General features: G+C 41.9%; 2 protein-coding genes across 9 annotated transcripts in view; both read right to left on the bottom strand.

Moving 5' to 3' along the window:
• Positions 1-1,994, bottom strand: part of PPFIA4 (PTPRF interacting protein alpha 4) — a 47,718-nt gene extending 45,724 nt beyond the window's left edge. For 5 of the 6 annotated variants that reach the window (XM_059146145.1, XM_059146146.1, XM_059146148.1 and 2 more), the window contains exon 1: positions 1,838-1,993. The gene's annotated coding sequence lies outside the window, so the exon portion shown is untranslated. Of the gene's footprint in view, positions 1-1,837 lie in introns of all 6 variants that reach the window. The other variant, XM_059146151.1, reaches the window with a different exon arrangement.
• Positions 1,995-4,590: 2,596 nt separating this feature from the next.
• On the bottom strand, positions 4,591-18,918 carry TMEM183A (transmembrane protein 183A). Of its 3 annotated transcripts, none has more exons than XM_059145986.1 (8): positions 18,707-18,917; positions 18,424-18,513; positions 17,396-17,563; positions 12,304-12,460; positions 11,173-11,353; positions 8,669-8,749; positions 6,980-7,135; positions 4,591-5,296 (listed from the first exon to the last, which is right to left on the bottom strand). In XM_059145986.1, the coding sequence occupies exons 1-8, from the start codon at positions 18,813-18,815 to the stop codon at positions 5,111-5,113; spliced, it is 1,128 nt and encodes a 375-aa protein (XP_059001969.1). In that variant the 5' UTR covers positions 18,816-18,917; the 3' UTR covers positions 4,591-5,110. The 3 variants fall into 3 exon arrangements, 2 of the variants coding, with proteins under 2 accessions (XP_059001969.1, XP_059001968.1); XM_059145985.1 differs by having other exon boundaries at positions 12,304-12,463; positions 18,707-18,916; XR_009347432.1 differs by lacking the exon at positions 4,591-5,296 and adding an exon at positions 9,316-9,476 and having other exon boundaries at positions 7,119-7,135; positions 12,304-12,463; positions 18,707-18,918.
• Positions 18,919-27,256: the final 8,338 nt, after the last annotated feature.

Below are 27,256 nucleotides of genomic sequence, written 5' to 3'. Positions count from 1 at the left end.
CAAAGACCAGACCTCATATACGCCGCAGTTCTGACATCATGACCTGCTCACCAGCATACACCCAGCTCAACCGGACAAGGTTTCACTTCACACCCCCTTCCCCCACACTCTTCTATCTTCCAGAGCCAGCATCTCCCACTGTGCCAGCTGTTCGCTACATTCTTAGCCCCCAGTAACCACTGTGCTACTCATCATCTCATTATTTTGAGAAGCTGTTTCTTTCAGGCAGCCTTCTTGGGCGTCAGAGTCTTAGAAAATAGCGAATTCATTCAAACTGTTCCTTTTGCTAAGGCAGCTTCTCTCGGGACTACCTGGCCAGTTAACAGTGGTAGGGGGTGAATAGGTTGGAATCCAGTTCGGACAGCTGTTTGAAAGCACGTGGACAGGGCTCTGCCTTTTTATAATGTAATAGCAGATGTAACAAAATGGGGAGTAGGGGCTGTTAAGAGAGTGCCTACTGTGTGTATCTTTCGGCTGCTCCATGGACCTAAATTGCCTTCAGAAGACCCACCACAGGGCGCCTGGGTGGCTCAGTGGGTTAAGCCGCTGCCTTCGGCTCAGGTCATGATCTCAGGGTCCTGGGATCGAGTCCCGCATAGGGATCTCTGCTCAGCAGGGAGCCTGCTTCTCTCTCTCTCTCTCTCTCTCTGCCTGCCTCTCTGTCTACTTGTGATCTCTCTGTCAAATAAATAAATAAATCTTTAAAAAAAAAAAAAAAGAAGACCCACCACATAGCATGGTGCTTGGCATATAGTAGGTGCCCAATAAATGTTTGCTGAGTATTGAACAAACTACTGGGTATCAGTTCCAACACCTCCGGAAAGGAGGGAAGTCCCTGAAACCTAGCTACCAGAGGGGCCCCCTAAGCTCCCACCAGGAGGGGATCTCCATGCTAAACAGAGCCTCCTCCTTAACCACTTGCTCACCACAGAACAGCAGAACAGCAGCCCCAACTCCCATATCCCTCTAATGGATACTACCAGCATACCTCTCCTCAAAGGTGACATCAGCACCTAATGGCACCTTCTCCTGGAGCCCTCCTCCTCCTCCTCAAAGAAAACCACCCACACATTTCCAAGTCCTCCAAACCGACCTCTCTCTTCCCACCCACCATCAAACGCTGCAGGATCTATACCGGAAAACACCAAAACACCCCTACTGCGTGGTCCAAAGTCAATTCCCTACTCCCACCCTCCCAGTTCAGGAATCTATTCCAGCCCTCTTTTCCGGTTGCGCCCACTCTCACCCCCACCCCCGCCAGACCTCAGTTTGGCCGCTCCTTCCATCCCATCGCCCTAGCACTGCGGAGACGGGGGCATTTCTGGCAGAGCCTGAGACTGACAGTTAAGGAACAGAGAGCTAGCGACATTAATAAGGGGTGTTAGCAGCAACGCGGGAAGGATTAAGACCCCCGGTAAGCGCGAAAACCTCAGCACCTCCTGTGTCCAAATGAGCGGAGCTGGCCCAGGAGCTAAGAGGTGCTTTTTCTCTGACTCTCCAGGATGGTTAATGGGGGCGCAGTCCATCCAGCTCCCACCGGGAGACTTGCCAACTCAGCCCCCCTCCTCCGAGGCTGATGGAGCGGAGGTCGGACTCCACGCCCTCCCGCAAACCGGGCATCATCCCCCAATTCTCACCCCCAAGGGCACAGGGCACTGCAAAGGCCGGCGAGGAGCGGCGGAGGGAGCAGCATCTATGTCAGCCGCAGGAGACACATCCGGAGTAAAACGATGCTGTTTTCCAATGCGCGCTAGACAGAGACCCCTCCCCAAAGTGGAGGGGAGCTGGAGGTGGGAAAAGCGGCATCCTTTCCCCACCCCATGTTCTGGACGCTCACCTGCCTGCAGTAGTCGAAAGACAGGCTGCTTAGCTGCGAAGAGGAAGGGAGCCGCCCCCCACCCGGCGAGCCCGATGCGTCCTAGGGAGCAGAGCGGGCGCGGAGGTAGCTAGCTGCAGCCTCCGCCAACGTCGAAGCGCCCCGCCCCTGTCTCCCGGAAGGCCTCTGGCCCCACCCCCCAAGGGCGGGGCCTGGTAGGCTCCCTCGAGGCCACGCCCCCTCCCCAGCACGTGACGAGAGCCACTTTGCTACTGCGCGCCATCTTGACTTGGCCTGGAGAGTTGCGCTGGGGTGGCTGAAAACCATTTTACCCAGGACGACTAAAGTTTCGGGGCTCAGTGGCGCCCCCTCTCCTTCCCAGTGAGGTGCAGCACATGTACTGTTCCTCCATTTGACCTCCACCCTTGTTCATCTAACCACTTGCTCACTAAACTGACCTCGGTCCTGGCCTTGTTATCGTTGCCAACGGTCTGTCACCCTTCACACCTGCTCTCTTGCGCCCGTTTATTACCCTTCTCTTGGTAGCATCTGTTTCTTAAGTGGAGAATGTCGAAATCCAGATACATTGCCCTAGTGTGCACTTGAGTGAAATTCAGGCCCCTGGCTGTGCTAACACTGTTACTAGAATATGAAATGTTTGTTATATATACATAGTATGAAGACAGTCTCAATGCCAGATTTCTGACAAATTTTAGTTAAATCTCTCCATTTTCCTGAATTGCTCCTTACCCTGTCCTGTGTGGCTATTAATTGCATCTTTCCCATCTGGTTTGTGAAGTGTCATCACAGTGCCTACTCAATCCTTTACAATACCCACTAAGCACTGCTACAAGTGCAAAGAATTTTTACATACACACAATGTGTACATATTTATAAATACACACGCAACAGTTTCTACAACAAACACTGTACATAGTTGAAATCGGTGGCACATACAACCTTTCATTTATTTTTTTCTTTCAATAAATTCACCAACTGGCTTAGTTTCCTTGTATCTTCAGTAGAAGGCAGGAAATTTTGAGTAATTCTGATTTATTATAAGGGTGAGAAATGGAGCTAAATTTGTGTTATTTTGTTTGACCCTGAGAGCAAAATCAAGACATGTATTTTGAAAAGTGAATATTACAAAGCAGTTTTTACAAAAGTAGTCCAGAAGTTCCAATTCTTCTCCATGTGGTTTGGGGTTCTTCAAAAGGAAATCTGAGACACTTCACACATCCTTTCACTAAAATGAATCATCCTAGAAAAGGCAACTCAGTCAAAGCAGAAGGAAGGCAGAAGCCATGATAATACACTTCACCAAGTGTCTGTCAATATCATGCTAAAAGAACAGCTGAGATGACACCTAATACTATGCCTATCATCATAAAGCTTAATATAAAAACTTAAAAGGATGAGTCGGAACACAATTATTAAACCAAATTAATTTCACTCCCCCTTTAAAGGTAACTCTCAAATGGGGAAGGACATGGATCCACCAGAATAATTCCCTTCTACTTCTAGGTATCTTCAGTCCAGGGAACCAGAACTCTGTGCTTCTCTTCTTCTGCCTCAAAGAAGCAACTTTTGGTTGTGAAAGGTACTTATTGTCCAAGGTGCTTACTGTCCTTGGGTTCTTTTATTGTTTTTTTATCATTTACTTGCGCAAATTCTGATTTTCACTGACCCAGGCTCACTTTCCATGTAAACAGCTTTTAGTACCACCCTCAGTGCAGGAAAAACGTTTAACTGCTAGCAGCTGTATTAAGCAGATGCTTCCTAAGAATATTCTTTAAATAACAGGGGTTAGGGAGGATGATTAAGGAAAAAAAACACTAATTTTACAATTTGGTTTGTGATAATAACTGCCCCACAAGATTTTCATGTTCTAAGAATATTATGTTAATGGCCATCTCATGGCAACATCCAACTAATACCCAGCTCACTGGCTAACTTGGAGGGCTAAGGAGGGAGGACAAGTGGCAAGGTTATCTCCTTAGCAAAAAGAAAATAAAACCAAAATCCTACACCCGATCCTCTTCTCAGAGTACACCAGCTACAGCAAGCCCTCTAACAGGACATTAGCATTTCTGCAGGGATGAAAGGCCTGTGGGCACAAAGGATGATGGGCAGCACAGGGCCTGGCAAAGCAGAATAAGGTCACTAAGTGCTTATAGTTCAGGAGGCTAGTTTTAACATGGGATGCATTCTTTTTTTTAAATGACCTTCAGCATAGTAAATGCCTTTCTAACAATTCAATGAAAATATCATTGTGCTTCTTATCCTTCCTGCCTTTCTTGGTTAGTTTTACAATTTACTTAAAAACATATCATTTCAAAGACTCATCAATGTTATACACCCTTTAGACTGGTGAGGGATAAGGTATACCACAATCAAATTTTTATTCACCCTTTTACTTTCTTATCTATGTACACTCTGCCTGCCTAATCCCCTTTGCCACAATCTACCACAGGGAATGAAACTGAACTTTTTAACTGTGGTTTAGCAAAAAGACCTGGCCATATGGCATTGGGTAAGTCACTGATGCAGTTTTCTCAACTACAGAATGGGAAGAGCATCCCTACCTTGCAGGATCATGAGAATTAGAGATATTTCACAAAGCTCCTGGTATAGTATGAAGGGCACAAAGTCATCATCACCATCACTATCAAACCTCATGCAAAAAAAAAAATCCTAAAATCCAAAATTGGAAAAAGAATATTTACACAATAAATATCCAAAATTATTTTTAAAGAAAGATACACAAGTCAATCTTATAAGATTCTGAAAACCCTGTCACCTGCTTTATTTCTGGAGAAGGGTAAAGGGAGAAGAGAAAATATTCACTTGAATTTGAGGGGCAGCTTAATGGGAAACAGCAGTAGCAACAATTTCAGGCCTCAAAGGCTCCTCTCTGATCACAAGGGAATGCTGAAACTTCCTTGTTCGGAGATGGATGAGTTTAATTTTTCCCTACAGCAAGATCATTCATTTTTGCTGGGATAAAAGAATAAAGAACAACAACTCAATAGCACCAAATGGGGTTTAACACAGAAAATAGGGCCCGGTTTCTCCTTTCAAATGCAAATTTTTACATTAAAATATGTTTATAAATCATAGTTGTTTTTCCTCTTGATTCTATCCTTCTCCTTCCCTAACAGGAGCCCCGGGGGAACCGGAAGAGCATGTGCATTATTAACCAGATATACAATCCAGACACCCCTTCCAAACTGGGATCTGATTACTAATGGACTGGCCTAGCTCAGGGCTGCCCTCAGGGACAGGAAGCAGTAACTATGCTCTCAGGGAGAACGGATACTGAGGATGCCACCAGTCAAAGAGTCGAACGCTGTGCACTGGGTCCAGGATGACTTGCACACCCTGTTCGCTGCGCAGTTTCTGACCACCATGGACAGGAGAATCTTGAAACACCAGTCTCACACGATGATGCCGCATGTCCGTGCTCACATTGATAGTAAACTAGGAGAAAGCAAATTCAGTACCCAAATTAAACAACCTTGTTTTCCCATGGCTCACTCTGAAACAAGGCAGTCTAGATAAAATTTACACTAGGCCACAAAATGAAATTCTTCACATTTAAACTATGCTAAAGAAAGCCTCTTCAAATGGCTGAATAAATTAGGATACATGCACATAGACTAGCACTGAAACCAATTTTTTAAAAGTGGGTTGGAACTATACAAAATGACTTGAAGGGGTTCGATGAGATATTGTTGAGCAAGTCAAACAAGATGCATGAAACATACATCTGATCACGTTTTTGGTAAAATACACCACAAATTCTCTAAATCTGTTTATGTATATGCTGGTCTGAACAGAATTCTATGAATATGAAGTCCATGGAATAGGGGTATATAACTAGGTTACTAATGTGACTTAACCTAGAGGGAGGGGTGAGGTGCCTAACAACCAAAACAGCATAAAAGATATAATCTCAATTAAACAAAATTATTTAAGAGAATGGGTATACAAGTACATAATAACAGATACATGAAAAAACAGTTGCCAAAAGGTAAACAGTTATAGGCCAGTAAAAGCCTAGGTCACCTTTACTTTTTCCATGTATTCATGTATTATTTAAATTCTTTCCATGAAGCATGGATTATTTATTTCACCATTAAAAAAAGAATAAAGCTGGGTGCCTGGGTGGCTCAGTCCATTAAGGATCTGCCTTCAGCTCAGGTCATGATCCTGAAGTCCCAGGATCAAGCCCTGTGTGGGGCTCCCTGCTCAGTGGGGAGTCTGCTTCTCCTTCTCCCTCTGCACTCCCCACCCCAGCTCTTATTCTCTCCCTCGCTCACTCTATCTCAAATGAATGAACAAATAAATAAATAAATAACAAAGCTATTTTCAGAGCAGAGTGGGAAACCCCACGTATCTCTGAGCATAAGCCTAAAGGACAGGGAAAACAAACTGCATACACTCTCAAGTTCTCGACCCAGTTAAAATTTTTAAAAACCTAAAAAATATATCAGAGACATATTTGTTATTTACTAATCTAGTTCTTAGCTAAGACGTGAATAGTCATCATCACATAACGGACAGAGCTGATCACCCTACATTTTAGTATTCCACTTATGACACCAGAAGCAAGCCTCAAGGTCCTGACATATAGTGCTCATATATAAGCCTCACTATTATCCCTGAAAGGATAATGTTTCTCAAATATTAATCATCACTACACAGAAGATGCAAAAACATTCCCTTTACTGTAAGAAGGAAACAGAGAAAATATTCTCAGATATAATTAACTCCATTCCAGGGGCGCCTGGATGGCTCAGAGGGTTAAGCCTCTGCCTTTGGCTCAGGTTATGATCTCAGGGTCCTGGGATCGAGCCCCACATGGAGCTTTCTGCTCAGTGGGGAGCCTGCTTCCCCCTCTTTCTCTGCCAGCCTCTCTGCCTACTTGTGATCTCTGTCAAATAAATAAATAAAATCTTAAAAAAAAAAAGAAAAAGAATGAAACATCAATTTAAAAAAATAATAACTCCATTCCTAATGTACAAGTCTGCTTTCAGAATTTTAAAAAAACTATTCTTCAAAGATTTTCTCCTCAGTGGTTAAATTTACAAATTTCTTTCAAAACCTAGGTATAGTGAGAGTCTACAAAAGAGCTAAGGATGACAATCTGTCTCCACTTACCAGGGTAAATATCATTCCCATGACAATTGGAATAAAGATGAAATTGAGCGTGGTGACCTGTAGTAGGCAGCAGTCCTGGTCTGGGTTGGTATGAACATCTTCATACTGAATGGGAGGCTGCAACCCTCCCACACACTTGCTCTTTAATCTAGGGGACTAAACAGAACCGAGAATTACTCAAACGGCTTAGAGGAAATACTGATAACTCCAAGACTCCATCATCAGTGAAAATTCTACCGTTCTCTTTATACACATATTGGTTTCTATACAATTCAAGGAAAACCTGCCCTTGGAAAGAAAAGGATACATATTTGGATAGGCAATGTGGTAGTGAGTATATGCTTCATTTAGATGGTAGTTCCTGCTATCCGGCAAGAAATGGGAGCTTATAGTTCTATCAGAGGCTCCCCAATGTTTGAATCTGTGATCCCTCGTGAATCTTCGGACTCCAAAGAACATCTGCTGCACAAAAGGGCAGAAGCAGAAGTGGCCATCTAGCTCTACGCACCATAAATAAAAGAACCACAAGTCTCAGAACTAAAGGAAACCTAAGCATTCACCTTCCTGTAGTTAGTTAATTCCACTCTCAGCTTGAACCCTGCTGAGATGGCCCTACAGCCCCTTCCCAGAAAGATCCTATGGTGGACTTCCCATCAGCATCTAATGGACAGCACATGTGATAAATCATATTAAAAAGCAAGAGACTAGAAACCAAAATTCTTCCCTAAAACCATGTTTATGAAAAAAATCAATGGAAAAATATGATTTACCTTAATTACAAACTTATCTTAACTTGCTGGCCATCAAGTGAGGGATAACTAACCCTATCTGTAATGGGTCTCCTCAGTGAGATACTAAGGAGGGGAGACAGAAGGACAAAAGGAGCTAGTGAGGATAAGAATAAAGACAAGCAAAGGAGATCCTCTGTGGCCAAGATCTCAGGTACAGTCCAAGCAAAAGGCAGAAACAGAGTAGAATACTATCTAGTCTTCTTATAAATAGCCTCCTGGCAGTGGTCCCTTTCCTCATAACTTCCCCCAAACGGCTTTAGATATAAAATCACATCAATTTTTGTTGTTTGCAAATATATTTGTTTTGAAAAACAAAAAAGTTATAAGCAAATAACCTCACTGCATTGCTATAACAAGTTTTCCCCCTTTTCTCACCTTTAGAAAGTCTTCAACTATACAGAACGTTAATAAAATAGTAAATAAATTCCTGTATAGCCCCTACCATTAGATATTTTGCCAAATTTGCTTCTTCTCCTCCCACATTTCATTTTATGTAGAAAATGGTGGAGGGGGGCAAAGTCATCTGAAAGGAGCACTGACGCTCCACCCCTATTCAGCATGAATAAGGAATAAAGACACATATATAACCACAGTATTGTTATCACACCTAAGGAATTAACAATTTCATGTCATCTAACATTTACAGAATACTTAAATCTCCTGAATTGTCCCAAGTATCTTTTATAGCCCTTTGTTCCCTGATCCAGTCCCCACTCATTCAGCTTTTACACTGCTGTGTCTCTTTCATACAGAACAATTCCTTTTACCCTTTCTTTTCCTGGCACTTTTGTAAATGTCGATGTGTCCTATTGGATTTTAATGAGGCAATGTTATGCCTAATGAAATTTATCAGAATAACATATTACCTGAGAAACAAAGAGAACATATGACTACATACCTGTTTTTTGAACTTAAAGTTGAACTCCCACATTGGTTCCTGTCTGTTCCCAACAATCTTTCTGCACCAGAAAAGTAAGCACTGTAAGAAAATAAAAATAAAATAAGCCAAAGATAAATAAATAAAAGACAGAAAAGGAAAAACTCAAAATAAGGAAATAAAAAATAATCAGTAAAAACCTGTCTGACAGCTCCAAGGCCAGCCACAGCCCCATTGCTGAGATTTCTCTTTGGCACAGATAGAGAACCCCCCCAATTTGACACTGGTGCAACATGAAAAGAGACAGTCCCAGGGCTATTCCGTAAAGAGAAGAGGGACCGACATAAGTCAACCTCAGATGCTATTGAGGGTAACCCCCACTGTTCTCATCGTTAAAAAGACAGAATCATGGTCTCTAGAGACTGGGACATTCAGCAAGCCACTCCTCTATATGAAAATATAAGGGCAGCCAGCTGCCACCAGGCAAGATGATAACAAAGCCATACGGCAGGCAGAGATGGCCGTTCCTGGAACAGGAGCAAGCCACTCAGGACCTTCTGGGAGCAGAGAGCCTGTGTGAAAACGACAGAGCTGACTGAATTCGGTCTAGAGTAAGCCCCTCCATGAAAGTCAGGCTACAGCTAGGGTTAACACAAGAAGTTAAGTACCTCCCAGGGGATAAGGGGTGGGTCGTCCGCCGTGCCAGCTGTCCTGCCCTTCAGACATGCCCTGTACGTCCTGCTGTTCCATCAAAAATAATGGGCTTGGCTTTAAGGGGCAAATACTTCTGCTGCCATCACAGCGGCTCCAGTGTCCCATACAAGCTATGCTATTGAAAAGAGAGAGAGGGAGAATCAAATACGAAAAGCTGGAGTCCAGGAACCTGGGACAACTTCCTTTAGGCATGCTGCCAACTCCCTGAATGCCATGCGATCGTGGTTATACAAGTGGCAAGGCCATGCATGGGACACCTGTCACTGCAGGTCCCATATCCTCTTCAGAGATCTCTAACAAGGCACAAAAGCAGCAACCAGGTGGCCTGGGCTTACTGTCTGGATTACGACCTTAGTTGTCACCACCTTGGCTTTTTATAATCTACTTTAAAAAAAAAAATTCATAAACAGTAACATGAATATGAAGACACGGGTACTTCCGATTTAGACAGTAGCACTTGCATTGTGCACTGGAGCCGCTAGGATGTGTCAAGCATGAGGAGTTTGCCCAATGCTGCCCTACTCCCAGCAACTGATTCATACCTGGCATGGTTAGCTTTGGGATGATCCCCACTTCATCATAGTTGGTCTGATACTATCAAATGTTTCTGAGGGAGGGAAACTGCAAATGTGAGATGATACACTGTCCACTCATATTACTAGCAGAAGCAGCTGCTGGGTGAAATTCTACTCGCCCCGCATTCTACTCCTGCCCTAAAGCCACCAGCTAGTGTGATATTAAACTGAGCTCAGCCCATGGCCCTGACCCTCTCAGTTTGCAACCTCTGAAGGAACCCTGATAATCTTGAGACCAATAGGACCCTACCAATCAATATGTATCAGGTAGAGTATTACCACACTGGAGCCAAACTAGGGGAGAAGAATCATTACAGAACATCCAAAACACAAAAACAAAATAGAAACAAAATAGAAGAGCAAAGAAAATGCTATAAAACACCAGATTTGGGGTAGGAACAGAGTAATAAAAATTACTCATTAACTCAAAAGATAGAAAATTCAGACAATGGTATTAGTTGAAGGAGAAACAGGCTGAGACATCAACTTGCCTAAGTAATCGTATCTGTTGTATCTAGCTTGGCAAAAGTGGGTTCATTGGATATTTCGTTATGGAGAAAAGGAGAAAGGGCCAAAGGTTAACAGACTGATTTACAATCAAAAGAATGCCAAACACTTGAATACAATGTATGAATACAAACTACTGGGGAAATCCCAAGATATAAGATACAGCCTAAGACACAGGAAGAATTTTAGAGAGTTAAAATCTGTGAGTGGGAATACCTTACACTGTCCGAAATGACTTAGCCCAGAGCTTAGCAATAGTGGGCACTTGGCGTATGCTGAAGTCCATGCCACAATCTTTTAAAGAGGTCAACAAGAAAGAAGAATCCCAGATATCAAGTCATGTTAGAAAAAGAAAATTACTAAGGTATTCATGCTGTATCTTTGCCTCATGATTTATAGCACCCTGAAAAATTAACAGTTTCCATCTACCATGTGAGTTGTGTTCTTCCTAACCCAGACCATCAAAATCATCTAAAGTACATCCAATGTACAATGCATGAGAATAAATTAAAGAGAATCAAGAATATGCTAAAAGCACAAGAAAGCTTTAAGGTAAAGAGAAGAGAAGCCAGCCCAGCAGAGCAGAAATGTCTTAGAGAGAAGTGAAACCCTGAAGTTTACATTAGCCCCCTGGCAGCCCTAACCCTCCCCATCAAGGAAGCCAGAGATAAGCTGTATTAACAGGTTCACCACATCATTAGTTAGGCCCCAACAATAATTCGCACTTACTTTGGAATTCTTTAATGTGCTGGGAGTACTTTCTGGAATGGCTGGATTTTTGGAGATTCGAGCAGCAAACGGCTCGTACATATGGTATAGAGATCGGATCACACACGCCCGGAGACAGCGCAGCTTCTCCATTGACTCTGGTCGCAGGCGCAAAGGCAGAGAGGCATCCAGCGTGTAGTGCCTGAAACATGACACATTACTCCTACCAATATGTGACCTGTCTCCCCTGCTCTAGCTCAGTCTCCCAGGACTCCTGGTCTCTGTATGAACTTAATTACAGTATTCTACTGGCCAATAGTTAGCTTGGCCCCAGTGTTCTCTCATACATACACACACACACACACAATCACCACCTCCTTCGTTTCTCAGCTACTTTTGCTTCTTTGCTATGCAAAACCCAATTCACATAAACCTTTTAATCCTTCCCTCCATCCATGTTAAAATTTTAAATCCTATTTTACTCTAAAAAATGACAAGTCTCGGACCTGACACCAGTACAATATACTTCAGTTGCTCAAAAGGAACGTGTACTGAAGAACCAGCAGGTTCTCCACCACAGGTCTGGGCAAGTTCTCTACACCATTCCACTTCCAAGTCCCTTCCTACAACATCCTGACTGACAGTTTATACTCTTCATTACACTTCTGCACCCGGTATCAAAAGCTAGCTGTCTGAGTAACCCTATCATTCACTCCCTCCTCACCACTATGACTATACGTTCAGCAGTGTAAGTACAAAAACTCTATATACTTCAAGATAACTACCCAATAAGAAATAACTAATCTAGTTAGAAAGGTTAAGTACATAGGCATCTGCAGCTTTTGGAATTCTAGCTAAGATGAACTTCTGAAGACAAGTCAAACACAGCTTTTTAAGACTTGAAGCAAGACTTTTTGCTCAAAGTGGATACTGGATGGGGGAAGGGGACAACCATAGGGAAGACAATTACCTGGACGAATTAATAATATCAAACTTAAATTAGATAAGGGCTCAAGGAGTCCAAAACTAGGCTCGTGCCCAGGCATGAAATAAAGGAAATGAAAAGAGGTCACCATCCAGGGAGCAGCTCCAAATCACAAACAGCAATGAAATCAGCTATACAGATAACAGAGTGAGTCTCTGTGGTCGCACCTTCGGTACAACCTGGTCCAAAAGGCAGCAGTGCAAGTGACAGTCCAGGCATTCTTACAAATCAGGGAAAAATTCACAATGTCCTCAGGACGGATATAGGAGGCCAGCAATAGCCAAATATCCATGGGATACTCTTCTCCTCCAGCCCCGTCCAGGTCTTCTGAAACAGAAAAAAAAGAATTATACATCTGACCTTCAATTATGTACACACTAAGGACCCCAATCATCTCAATTCTCCCAGGGCTTGCACAGTTAAGAAAACAGTTTTAAATAGCCTCTCAGTCCCATGATTTCCTGCTTCTTCTAGCTGCTGGAAACTTTTGTTTCCTATTGTCCAAGTGACTGGGTCTCATTCTTCAGGCCTTTCTTCAACTATTATTCACACACTATTTTGAAGATTTCAAAGTTTTTCAAAATTTTGCACACATTACTATCATTCCATTCTAACAATTCTTCAACAGAAATAAGGAAAATATTCCTGTGCCCTTTTCACTAGTAAGAAGATATAACCTCACCACTAGTTAAGGTAAAAAGACCCAGGGTTTCTACTCTAAATTCCAGCTTTGCACCATAAACTCTGCCCTGATTTCCCTCCTGGTCCCCTTCCACCAAACACTTTCTTCAGTTCAGTCATTTAACACAACAACTGATTTTAAGATGGTATGAGGAAATGTCAAAGTATAAGCTCAGTAAAACATCCGGTATGTTACGGTATATTTTCATTACTCAATAAATGCCTGTAGACGTTTCTTTCCTTCTAGTTCCTCATTTCATGTCAGTTTGAGCTATGACTCCAGCCACAGGGGTTCAGTATTCACAGATGCCCTGTGACAATGTATCCCCACCTGCTCCTCTTTCAGACTTTGTTAGGGTTCATTCTCTTGACCCTGAGGTCCACTGGGTGTCTCAGGTTCAAGTTAAAATCTCACACACCATAAATACACTTGCATCTGGGCAAATCCTACTTCTAACCTGTAATTCAGACCTACTTCACAGAACTATCCAAAAACCAGCTTTCTTCTGTTTCCTGGGCAAAAAGACACTACAATACCTCCCCAAAGCTGCCTCTACTTTTCAAGCTAATGGCAGCAGTATCACTCAGTCAGGTTATTGCCCTGGGTTCTTCATAAGTCTAAAACGACATCCTCTTTTCTGGTTCCTAATCTTCCCTGTAATCTCCAGTGACCACTAAAGGCTTGGTCCTACCAGGTTTGAGCCCCATCTTCTCCCACATTAAGTCTCTCTCTGAAAGAGAAGGTAATGACTATCAGTCTTTCTCCCACTGAGATCCTTCAGGACTTTTACATAGCAGAGTGCTATTAAAAAATGTTCTGTCTTTAGTGACATAACTCAATAATTACTGATGAGGAATAATTGTCAGTGTTTTAAACAACATTATTAAGAAATTTCAAAATTGAGATGCCTGGGCGGCTAAGTCAGTTAAGCGTCTGCCTTTGGTTCAGGTCATGATCCCAGGGTCCTGGGATCGAGTCCCACACTGGGCTCCCTGCTTAGCCAGGAGCCTGCTGCTCTCCCTGCTTGTGCATGCACGCTCTCTCTCTCTCTCTCTGACACATAAATAAATAAAATACTTTTTTTAAAAAAAGGAAAAGGAAAGAAAAATTTCAAAATATAGGAAATGGAATCAGTAAAACTCCACAGACATAAACCATGAAGGACAGAAAGAACTTTTTGATAGGTACAGGTTAAGAGCAAGAGTATTCCAATTGAAATAAACAGCTAACAGGAAGCCCAGATACTTAGAAAAACAAAATACATGTGATAGCAATAAAGAGACCAGTTTAACAGGATTTTGATGCTATCAAGAAATTACCGTAAACTTTTTTAGACATGATTGACTTTTATTTGGTTGCTAAAGAGTATCTGTCTTTTGCAGGGAACTGCCAAAACATTTAGAGATAATAATAGGATACCTGGAAACTATTTCAGAATAATATACAGTGGGTGTGTTGGAGTTGGGGAATAGTGTCTGAAACAAAAATGGCCATGAGTCAGTAAGTGTTAATTCTGGGTAAGAGCTAGATGGGACTTCTACTGTATTTGTTTCATTAAAAAGAAGCTAACAGATAGGGGAAAAAACAACCAGTCTGACTAGAATAAAGGAACCTAATGGGAGTAAAGCAGAGCAAACAACTAAAAAATGAATTATAGCTAAAAGTCTGTAAGCCAAAAATCATATATCTGATAAGCAACTAGTATCATGAATATACAAAGAATTCCCACAATTCAGTAACTGAAAGATAACCTGAGTTTTAAATGGGCAAAGGAGGGCACCTAGGTGGCTCAGTAGGTTAAGCACCTGCCTTCCGCTGAGGTCATGATCTCGGAGTCCTGGGATCGAGTCCCACGTCAGGCTCCCTGGTCGGCAAGGAGTCGGCTTCTCCTTCCCCTCTTCTCCCCCCGCTTGTACTCTCTTATAACCGATCTCTCTCTCAAATAAATAAAATCTTTTTTTTTTAAGATTTTATTTATTCATTTGAGAGAGAGAGCACAAGAAGGGGGAGAGGCAGAGAGAGAGGAAGAAGCAGACTCTCCGCTGAGCGGGGAGCCCGACATGGGACTCGATCCCAGGACCCAAGATCATAACCTGAGCTGAAGGCAGACACCTAACCATCTGAGCCACCCAGTCATCCCTCAAATAAATAAAATCTTTAAAAAAAAAAAAAATGGGCAAAGGATTTGAATAGACATTTCTTCTTCTCTTAAGAAGACATACAAATGAGCAATAAGCACACATGAAAAGATGCTCAACATCACTAGCCATCAAAGAAATGCAAATCAAAACCATGAGATACCACAAAATATCCACTAAAATGGCTATGATTTAAAAAGTCAGACAATAACAAGTGTTGGCGAGAATGTGAAGAAACTTTGACTCTGAGCACATTGCTGGTGGAATGTAAAATGGAAACCTCAAAAAACACACCAGCAGGGTGCCTGGGTGACTTAGTCAGTTAGTTAAATGTCTACCTTTAGCTCAGATCATGATCGCAGGGTCCTGGGATTGAGCCCCATGTTGGGCTCCCTGCTCAGCAGGGAGTCTGCTTCTCCCTCTTCCTCTGCCCCTCCCACTGGCTCATGCTCTCTCATGCTCTCTCAAATAAATAAATAAAATCTTTAAAAACACATACACACTGACAATTATTCAAGAAGTTAAACTAGAGTTATCATGTGATTCAGCAATTTTACCCCAACCCAACAGAAATGAAAATATATATCCATGCAAAAACTTGTGCAAGAGTGTTCAAAGCAGGGACGCCTGGGTGGCTCAGTTGGTTAAGCAGCTGCCTTCGGCTCAGGTCATGATCCCAGCGTCCTGGGATCGAGTCCCGCATCGGGCTCCTTGCTCCGCAGGGAGCCTGCTTCTCCCTCTGACTCTGCCTTCCACTCTGTCTGCCTGTGCTCACTCTCACTCTCTCTCTCTTACAAATAAATAAATAAAATCTAAAAAAAAAAAAAAAAAAAAAGAGTGTTCAAAGCAGCATTATTCAAAATAGCCAACTGAAAAAAACACTGAAGGACTGATATATCCTACAAAATGAAAGAACTTGAAAACACGCTAAGTGAAAAAAGCTAGACACAAAAGGCCACATATCATGTGATTCTATTTATAAGAAATATCCAGAAGAGGCAAATCTATAGAGACAGAAAGTAAATTAGTGGTCAGGGGCGTGAGTAAGGGGGAGTGGGAGGGTTGAGAGAGAATAAGGAATAATGCTAATTACATAATTATATAATTGTCTAGAGTAACAGAAATGTTCTAAACTTAAATCACGTTGACAGCTGAACAACCATGTGAACACACTAAAACCACTGAATTGTACACTTTAAAAAAATGAATTTTATGTCAATGAAGATGTTTTAAAAGTCTGGAAACTATTCTATGGAGTGTGCCCAAAAACAAAACAGAGCGAGAGAAGTCTCTAATAGCATGCTGATGATGAGTAGGGATTTCAAGCAAGAAATTAAAAAACAAAGAAGTGTGAGGAATGTCAGTATTAATTTTGGCCTTCTGGAAAACAATGGTTTCACTGAAAATAGCTGGCATAATTGCAAAGTGATGAAAGTTCATTAATTATCAATTATTTCAATATATTTCAGTAAATACAAATGTCTGTTATCTGACTCTCAAATACAGGTAAAAATTCTGGTAGATCTGAGACCAAAAATACATCTATCACTTACTATATCAGCTTCCCCTAACTCTAGCTGATCACTGGAACCAGATTAGCTTTAAGAATAGCTATTCTGGGGCGCCTGGGTGGCTCAGTGGGTTAAGCCGCTACCTTCGGCTCAGGTCATGATCTCAGGGTCCTGGGATCGAGTCCCGCATCGGGCTCTCTGCTCAGTGGGAAGCCTGCTTCCTCCTCTCTCTCTCTGCCTGCCTCTCTGCCTACTTGTGATCTCTGTCAAATAAATAAATAAAATCTTTAAAAAAAAAAAAAGAATAGCTATTCTGGGTACTAACCCAAGAAAGTCTGATTCATTAAGTCTAGAGCAAACCACTGCATGAAGGTTTGGCACATTATATACTATTAGTTTATTTTTCTTTGTTTCCTTTGTGTGAGTTTTATTGCCTTTAGGTATAAAATCACATATTTTTCTATTTCCCACAGTATCTATTAGACATAAAGCAGACACTAATAATTGCAGAGCACTTAAAAGTCCATAGTAATATCTAACTCCAGCTGAAATGAAATCGGTTATATGCAATCCACATACTTGGGAAAACTTTTTTTTTCACATTTTTTTATTTCTTACCTGTTCAGAAATCCAGAAATGTAAAGATTTTTTTGTTTTCATGTTACCATATGGGTTTTCACCCAATAATGACATGTTCTCAAAGAATGGCTATTATATTCGAGTTTAGAGCTCCAGAAATCTGACTCTGACCAACCTCCTTTCTTCTTAAATGTAGACAAAACAGAAAGCCCTGGTATATTAAACCTGTCCCACTACTAAGATCCAAACCCTGGTTCTCCACTGGTATCACCTCTTAATGCTACTGAAGTGAACAGCTTCAAGCCATCACCACAGACAGGACTAATTCAAAAGCAAACAAGCCCTATACCTTTGTGCCTCTTGCTTTTCTTTTTTCTGGAGACGGTTCTCTCACGGATGCTCTCCTCCTGGGCATCCATCTCATCACTGCTGTCAATGATGTCACAGGGCTCACCAACCCCAGAAAGAGCTTCCACTGCAGGAACCTGGGAGGCTTCCAAGCCACAAAGAGATTTTACTAGAAGAAAATAAGGGGAGAATGAGATGGCAGAGTTCCATCCAGAAATACAAATGACTTAAGACAGGATGAGGACAAGGAAAAAAAGTGGGGGGAAGCAATAGTGTGAGTGAGTCTGCTGTAGAAAGGTTGAGAACTAAAAAAGACATTTTAGTATTTAAATACTAAAAACTGGAAAGCAATAAACAAACTGACCCCAAAGTTGCAGAGATTGACTCCTTAAAAGTGTCAACTTCAGACCTGAAGAAAAAGGGAGTGCATTATTCTCCCACTTTAAGCCCTGCAGGATAAAAACAAAAAGTGAACCCTATTCTCATTTGTGTGAGTTCTGAGGAGCAATGTTTAGAGAAAATGAAGCCAATCTGGCCCTGTTCCTAAGCTGGAGACTAGATGTCATAAAAGCACAAGTCTCAGGAATCTGTTGAGTAAAAGGCTTGAAACTTAAGAAAAACGTTGAGAAAAGGAAAAGCATACTTCACGGTTATTTCACAAAGAAAGCAAATTGCAGAAGAAGTGGAGAATATATGTGAATGAATCACAGGAAAAAGATGAATAACCAAGAAAAAAGCAGTTGAAACTACAGAAGAGAACACAAAGGTTTTTCTTTTCTTTCTTTTTTTTTTTTTTTTCCATGCAAAGACAGAAATGAAGTATTTCTGCTACAGAAACTGCTACTGCTCTTGGCTAATCCTCCCGTTCCCCTCCTCCGAATACACGACGGGCCACTGAAGACTGCAAACACGTTCACCGGAGGATGCCCAAAGGATTTTGCAAGAAAAACACTGAGGCGGAGTTCCAGGAAATAAAACACCTAGTTCTGCCTTCCCGGCCCGAGTCCGAAAGACTCGTCGGCAGCCTACCTTCCTGCTGCACAGCATTGGCGACGGCTTTCTTGACCCGTCCAGACCTCACGACCGCCGGATCCGAGTTGGCATAATCCGCCACGGTCACTGAAATACAGCAACAACCCTCAAAGGAGGCCTTCGCTCCGTCAGCGCCCTCTCCGCCAAGACCTCCGGCTCCTGCAGGTCCCCGGCCTCAGCGCCCTCCCGTTACAGGCAAGCGAGCGCACGCCTTGCCGCTGTCCAACCCCCTCCCTGCCGCCAGCACCCAGCCTTTCAACGCCCCCGCCCCCTCACCCACCTCGTCCAGAGCAGGCGTCGTGGGCCCGGAACTTGAGTCGCTTCCCTCTCTTGGGCATGGCGACCGTGTCGGGGCGAGGCCGGCCTAGCAGGCCGGGCCCCCGGGCCATGTCTTGGGCCGGAGAGCCGGCTCCGGGAGCCGCGCGCCAGCTCCGCCCGGCTCAGCGGCCATCCCGCACCGGAGTCCGCGGCTCTCGCGAGGACTTAGGCCCGGGCCCTGTGTAGCGTTGGCAGTCCACGCCCCATTCGGAAACCAATCACCGCCTGGCCTACGGAGTACGTCATCATCCCGCGCCTATGGATTACCTGCCCCGGGGTTCGGTAGGGAATCGACTTGTGTGTGGATTGCGGTTCTTCTGGGTAGTGTGGGATTTCGCCGCACGTCGTGTGAGGTGATTGGTGTCTCAGACCTGGATCCCACGCCCGCGCTGATTAAAACTGAGTTTACACCCTGGTCCCCAGGATTTTTCAGCTACTGCCTCTGTCCACACACCGGGTTCGCTTCAGCACCCAAAGGTCCGTACGTTGTCGCCTTGGTGCTTGCTGTTCCAACATGAGTCTGTAAAGAGCCCTCACTCTTATTTCTTATACAAAAGCCATAAAGTTCTGAGTTCTTAAAATGGAGGGAGGGGTTCTTAAAAGTTTTTCGATGGACCACCGTCCTCCAAACAAAATTCTAGAAGGATCGATGGGAAAAGAAAATTGGCATTCCTTTGTGTTGGGAGAGGAAAAAGTCACAGTGTAGGTTACGGAACTGCAAGGGAGCAGGATCCTGGAGTAAGGATCCTGGTAGCGTTAGTACGAATAAGAAGCTATTTCTTGTTATGAGTTATGTTCTTTGTCCTTCTCACTTCCTTGCAGTTCTCAAAAGGTGCTGGTCCGGGTCTTGAGAAGCCAGACATCCAACCTGCTGGACCCACCCTAAGATATTTAGGAAACTCGGGGGGGGGGGGTTGTTTTGTTTTTTAATATTTTTATTTATTTATTTGACGGAGAGAGAGAGCACAGGTAGGCACAGTGGCAGGCAGTGGGAGAGGGAGAAGCAGGCTCTCCGCAGAGCAGGGAGGCGGTTGTGGGACTCAGTCCCAGGACCCTGGGATCATGACCTGAGCCAACAGCAGACACTTAACCAACTGAGCCACCCGCCTGCGCCCTAGGAAACTCTTGTTTTTAATGTGATTGCGTAATACATAAGAGTTCATTAGGAACAAACCACTATCCTAACATTGTCCTAATAGGCTTGAATCAATTAGGAATTATAATTGGAACTGAATATAATTGATTATAATTGTGAACTATTCAGATTTAATTTACCTAAGGGCATAACATAAAACAAGGATCCAATAGACTGTTAACTAAAAATTGTTGCAAGTAATTTTCCATGTGTACATAATTCATGTTTGTTGTCAAGTTCAAAATGCAGCTGATAAGCACTGAGAGTTCTCATTTCACAACGTTATCAATAAAAAATTAATAAGGTCAACGTTCATGTAGATTTCTGCTGATGTGGCACTTAGCTGAAAACACTCAGGGATCAGGACTCCAGAGGAAATCAAAGGTGCAAAAGATTTTAAAAAGTCCTATTAAAATGCTGTCACTGTTGCAAACTTAAAGGGTTTAACTGAAATGTTCCCATTTTCAACAGTGTGCACTACTACTTTAATGCATTGGAATGAAAGAAGTGCTAATCCCAAAACTGTTTATTTCACCTTTCAAATTTTCAAGAATGAGAAATAAGGCCCCTCAGATCGTTAAGTCCTTTGGCCACTTTAGTGGAACAAAATACCTATAGGTCTTTTATTCCACTTTTTATTAAAAAGCAATAACTTTTAATTAGTACCACTGTTAGCTTCCAGATCCAAAACACAGGTTCTTTTTAGAAAGACAAGTTGTAAACGTTACTAAAAGAGCTGTTGTATCTAAATGCAGGTAGCATGTAGCTATTAACCTAGTATTAAGAAGGAAGGAGAATGTTCTAAAGTCTTTGACCTCAATAAAGTGGAAAAATTAAGGACAATACATGAATACAGAGAGCATTAGGATGCTATCTTTCTAAGTTATATCCATCCTACTTTGGGGATATGAAGTCATCCTTTATTTTGGGCTAATAGTGAATGATAGTGGTGGTGGTTAGTTTTTTAAGGTCCTTTCTTGTCAAAACTTAAAAGTGGCAAATCTATGCTATTTATCAGAATCTTTTTTTAAATTTTAATAGCCTATGAAGTCCTAAGCCTAGGAACAATTGTTTTGGAGAGACTGGAAGATTGTTCCTTCTGATTTGAAGAAATACTTAATAGTAGTATTTCCTGTTGGAAGCAGTATAAAGCAATATAAAAAAGTAATAAAGAGTGTGCATTCTGAAGCCAGACTTACTTGGGTGCAGAAAATGTCTCTGCTTTATCCATGTGACCTTGGAAAAGTTATTTAATCTTCCTGGGCCTCAGTTTCCTGTCTATAAACTAAAGATAATGATAACTCCTGCTTCATAGGGTTTTTGGAATAATTGAGTTAATCCATGGAAAGTATTTAAAATAACACATAGTAGTCTCTCAATAAATGTCAGCTGTTGTTGTTGTGGTAGTTAAAATTTTAGTGGTGTTTCTATTTAAAGGCACCTTAGATGACGAAGGTCCTTTTTGCTTCTGTATTGAGAGAAATTGAAGCAAGACATGCATTCTAGTTGGTTAAAATGCTAGAAGACTAGCTGATACTTATTGAGTACTTACCATGCAGTAAGACAGTACAGAATTCAAACTCAGATTATCTGGTTTCAAAGTTCATATGTAAAATCATTGCACCATATTACCACTAAAATGAAGGGAGTCATATGGAAGCTTTGCCTTTAAATGATATTAATAGCCTAAACAGATGTGGAGTCAAACAGTCGCTGAGAGGGGGAAAAATATATAGGACAGAAAACAAATGAAAGGGTACTTAATGAATTTCTGTGGTGTGCCAAAGTCGTGGACAAGGTACGTGAACAATCTGATTCAAAAAATAAGATTCAGTGCCACTAGAAAAAGTATATTAACTTAAATTTAGAGAAAAGTACTTATGACTAACTTTTTATATACTTTATTTAAAATATAGTGTGTGGTAAAATAGTTTAAGATGGAGGGGTTTTTTTCAGTTAAAAATAATATTAAATAGAGTAGTCTAGTAATGAGGAGCTCAGTTTCTAGAAGCAGATGTCTAGGCTTAAATCCCTGTTCCTCCTCTTAAAAGTTAATGACCTTGTAGGTGAGGAAAAAACTTTTCTTCTACCCTCTTAGGTTCTGTTACTGGAGTCTTGCAGATTAAACTGACAAAAGACAGATTAATGGGAGGAAAAGATCAGTTTATTTACATATGCAACATGCACACACATGAGAGACTCTAGTGATGAGTAACTCAAAGAGATTATTAGGATTTGAGGTTTATATACCATCTTAATAGGTGAGAGGGAGGAGGAACAAAGCACTTAGAGGAAAACAAATGACTTTTTGGAAGGATAAATGGATTTTCAGAAGAACAAACAGGAAATAAGTTTGTGAAAATGGTTTTCTATCTTGGTGCAAGTGGTCTTTTTGTCTCCTTCAGGACCATAAAACTTCCCTAAATAAAGGATTTAAGATAGGTTTTATTCTCATTCTTTTTCATTCTCGTTTTCATTCTATTTCATCCTTATCCTTCCTTCTGGGAGTAGATCTGCCCTCAAGAAGAATTTATGGTAGTTTTATTTCCCAGAAGTGATTTCTTTTAGTCAGGTAAGGGAAGTCTAAAAGGCCTTTTCTTCTGCAGCTGTTGAATCTCAAATACCCTTACCACAAAGTGGCATATTTGGGGGTGGCATAATCTGTACCCTTAACCTTGAACAAATTACTTAATCTCACTAACATTCACTTTCCTTATCTATAAAATGGGCATAATAATGGCACCCAGTTAATAGAGTTGTTATGAGGATTAAATAAGATAATATATGGAAAGCTCTTAGCTCACCACCTGGAATACAATAACAGCTTGATGAAATTAGTTATTATTTGCTACACTTCAACTAGAAATTTACTGGTTTGAATCAGTAGTTCTCAACCTTGATTGCACAACAGACTCCCTTGTAGGATTCACGAAGTACCCCTAGCCCCACAACCAAAGGTTCTTTTTCAATAAGTCTAGGGCCTGGGCACCCACTTAAAAAAAAAAGACCCCCAGATAACTTTAATGTTCAGCCTAAATATTGAGGTTTAGATCAAGAGTGAACAAACTGGGGCACCTGGGTGGCTCAGTGGGTTAAACCTCTGCCTTTGGCTCAGGTCATAATCTCAGGGTCCTGGGATCGAGTCCTGCATCAGGCTCTGCTTGGCAGGGAGCCTGCTTCCTCCTCTCTCTCTCTCTCTGCCTACCTCTCTGCCTACTTGTGATCTCCCTCTGTCAAATAAATAAATAAAATCTAAAAAAAAAAAAGTGAACAAACTAGTGGCTACCAGACAAATGTGTCCCATAACGATTTTTGAAAATAAAGTTTTAGTGGAACACGGTCACACCTATTTGTTCATGTGTATCTGTGGCTACTTTTACTCAAATCTAAGATATTTACTGCTTACAGCAAGTTTGTCAATTCCTAGTTTAGAATGAAGTTGCTGGGCAGCCTATACCACACGGGGGCAATACAACCTCATTACAGGATCAAGATTTTAGGGACCATTAAACTTGAAAATTGACTGCTAAACTAAACACATCAGGAATTATAAAAATGAGTATACTTTTCCTATCTATAAGTTCTTTTCTCTAGTTTCCAATCATGCATAAATCTATTCTGTATTGAAAACATCTATGCCAGAGGTACCTGGCTGGCTGTCTTTACAGCATATGATTCTTAATTTCTGGGTTGTGACTTCGAGCCTTGTGTTGGGTGTGGAGATAACTTAAAAATAAAATCTTAAAAAAAAAAAAAAACTATGCTAGATACTGATCCTTCCTCTGTCTACCATTTATGCCTAGTAAAAAGAGGTTTTCCCCATGGCCTTTCTTTAGCACCTAGTCATTTCTGGTGTCTTTGAACTCTGGCTTCAAAGCTCATTTGTTCATTGAAGGTTATTCTCCAGGATCACCAATGAATTCCTAATTGTATTTTCTGAGTTCTCTTTCTTGTATTTCTATGGAGATCCCATCCTTCAAACTCTCTACTCCATGGCATTTCACATTCTCAGTTCTCTTGCTATCTGGCCACACTCACAGCTAAGAAGCTCTTTGTTCTTCTCCTTCAACCTGTATTCTCTTAATACACTCAGTTTAGGATGGGTATCAGTCCAAGTAGGTGCACTACTTTATTTTTGTAAGTTGTTATTATCCCTACAAACTTTGAGAATTGGGTTGCTAACTTGCTAAACCATGGTTTAGTACAAAATGGGACAAGATAAGAAGAAATTGATACTAGTTGAAGAGGTTTGATCAATCATCATGCCCAAACGGCAGACCACATTAGGGGGTGGACACAACCTTCCTTAGCTTCATAAGCCCACACTTAGTGACTCAGTCAACTTTGAGGGCTACACTCAAGTCTAACCTCAGAGACCTTTATACCATTTCCTCCCATAGGGAACATCTGCTCTGCTCCTTTCTTCTGAGTAACATAGGAGCCCCGTGGGATGCCAAAAAAAAAAAAAAAAAAAAAAAAGGAACTGCATTGCGACCTGTAAACACTGTACTTGCAACTTACTATAATTAGTTCCAAGCTCTCAGGATTACACTCAAAAATTCCGAAGGCCACCTCACCCTATAGCTACTGCCTAACTACTGTTACCATACCAGAAAATATTACTGCCAGGCTCCCACTCAGTAATTCTTTCTTTCCACACACTGCTATAGATGGAACACTGTTCCCTGGATACAAAAGTATGAATATGTCATATTTTTGTTATGTTTTATACGTGGCAGGATAAGTAGAGCCAAATAACCGGACCGGTCTTTGTATTTGGTGGCCTCACCCATACAAAAGGCTAACAATGTCATCCATAGATTGGGGACAAAGTAGGGATGGTGGTTATTTATTAAGCCAACTAATTGTTTCTTCCTCAAATGATAAAATAGAATGGGCCCCTTTTCAGGAACGCTTGTACTAGAGCTAAGACAAAGCTATTGAGAACCATGGGTTTAGATTGGGGCTCAGCATGGGTAGATGGGAAATAGAGGTTATAACCACACAGAGCTAAAAACAGCAAGCTGTACCACTCAGTGAATGCTAAGAATAAACAGAACTACCGGGAAGGGCCTTGAGGAACAAGTCTTAGCCATATGGGGAGAGTTGACAGCTCCAACTGTACATGTGGGAGAATGTTGAAATGCCGGCCACATTTCCCCTGGACCTTCAGACTTTGGCTCAAATCTACAACCACATTATTACCTAAAATACCTAAACCTTCTACTTAACCTCACCCCATCAGCTTACATCCTCTGCAAATCAAACCTCCCCCTATCCTGCCTTGTTATCAGAAGCCTAGATAAATAAATCACACACCAGGGGAGAGTGACGTGGAGGGGGAACTCTACCTTTAGTTCCTGCTCTACCCATGGCAGAGAGGCCAAAGGCTTTCCATCCCTGGGTTCATCTACCTCCCATAACCTGAGCTCATTGAGATTACCTGGCCTAGGCTCAAAGGTTTGACATATATGCTTTTTGGTAAATAATATTATACCAAACATTTTACTAAACCAAAGCCAAATGAATAGGTAACTAGTAAAGCTGTTTGCTACCTCCTCTTATTCATGTTGAACTAAACTATAGAACAACATGATGGGCAGCACCTGGGTGGCTCAGTGAGTTAAGCCTCTGCCTGCAGCTCAGGTTATGACCCCAGGTTCCTGGGATCAAGCCCCAAGTCCCCACATAGGGCTCTCTGCTCAGCAGGGAGCCTGCTTCCCCTCCCCTCTCTGAATGCCTCTCCACCTACTTGTGATCTCTCTCTCTGTCAAATAAATAAATAAAATCTTAAAAAAAAAAAAAGAACAACATGATGGTAGAAGAGATTTTTTTTTTAAGATTTTATTTATTTATTTGACAGAGAGAGAGATCACAAGTAGATGAAGAGGCAGGCAAAGAGAGAGAGAGGGAAGCAGGCTCCCTGCTGAGCAGAGAGCCCGATGCGGGACTCGATCCCAGGACCCTGAGACAATGACCCGAGCCGAAGGCAGCGGCTTTAACCCACTGAGCCACCCAGGTGCCCAGTAGAAGAGATTTTGACAGGCGGAGGACTTAGTTGGAATTTCCTAATCTCCTAGCTTGCAGTCAGTAGCCTTTTTGCCAAACTTACTCTCACACCAACAGAAAACCTAATGAACTGATTTATACAGAAAGGATTTTAAGCAAACCTGCACAAAGACACAGAACATGCCATAAGAAAAGAACACCTTGCTTAATTTGCTTCCAGCACACAGTATACATTCATGGGTGCCCAAGAAACTAGGAACTCCAAAACATAAAGGGTTTTTGCCTTCTCAGCACAAACAATGAGAAAGCACACGATATATAGTATTTTATCCTTAAATAGGTGATCATTCAAAATCCCAAGATTAAATCCACTAGGTTAGCCTGAATATTAATGTATTAAAAATATTTTTCGGGGCACCTGGGTGGCTCAGTGGGTTAAAGCCTCTGCCTTCAACTCAGGTCATGATCCCAGGATCCTGGGATTGAGCCCCGCATCGGGCTCTCTGCTCAGTGGAGAGCCTGCTTCCCCCCCCCCCTCTCTCTCTGCCTGCCTCTCTGCCTACTTGTGATCTCTGTCTGTCAAATAAATAAATAATATTTTTAAAAATTTTTTTTCAAAAATAATGCTTTTTTAAGAAGAGGTTTCTCCTAGAAACAGTAGAACTACATCAGGATCAGCAAAATATATAGTCCTTTTAGCAAAAAGGACTGCAGGGGTTATGGACATTGGGGAGGGTATGTGCTATGGTGAGTGCTGTGAAGTATGTAAACCTGGCCATTCACAGACCTGTACCGCTGGGGCTAAAAACACATTATATGTTTATTAAAAATTTAAAAATTTTTTTTAAAAAAGGACTGCAAACATAAGCCGAGGGGCTGATTTCTACATCTATCTTTTAGGTAAAGCACATCACTTTCAACTGATTCCCACCACCAAAACTATGATTTTCCTAGAATGGTGGGCAGAAAATAGTATCTTCAGAAAACTTAGAAAGGGACAGCTAGTTTGAGTAACATAACATTCCCAAACACTCAAAACTACCGCACAGCTGAGCTACCAGCGCTTGAAAAATTTAAACGCTTGCCCATGGGAAAGAGCTGTGAACACACAAAAGATTCATACAAATCCTGTCTCTGGCATTTGGGAGTGGGGTTTCAGCATGTGTGCTGAGGAAAGTGGCTCCCAGGTAGAATATTCAACCTCAGCTCATTCTGAAGTAGCCTGATTCAGAAGCACCTGGGACAGTTCTCTACTCTGAGAGGTGTTCTAGAATTACAAATACAAGAAGATAGTTTAGAGGAAACCGCAATCCCTGAAGTCAGGTTTCAGGCCATTAAAGGTTTGTTTTTTTTTAATTGAGGTATAAT

Source organism: Mustela lutreola, chromosome 14, assembly GCF_030435805.1.
Source record: "Mustela lutreola isolate mMusLut2 chromosome 14, mMusLut2.pri, whole genome shotgun sequence".
Taxonomy (NCBI): domain Eukaryota; kingdom Metazoa; phylum Chordata; class Mammalia; order Carnivora; family Mustelidae; genus Mustela; species Mustela lutreola.
The sequence above is the reverse complement of the archived record's forward strand: the minus strand, read 5'-3'. Positions and strand labels throughout refer to the sequence as shown.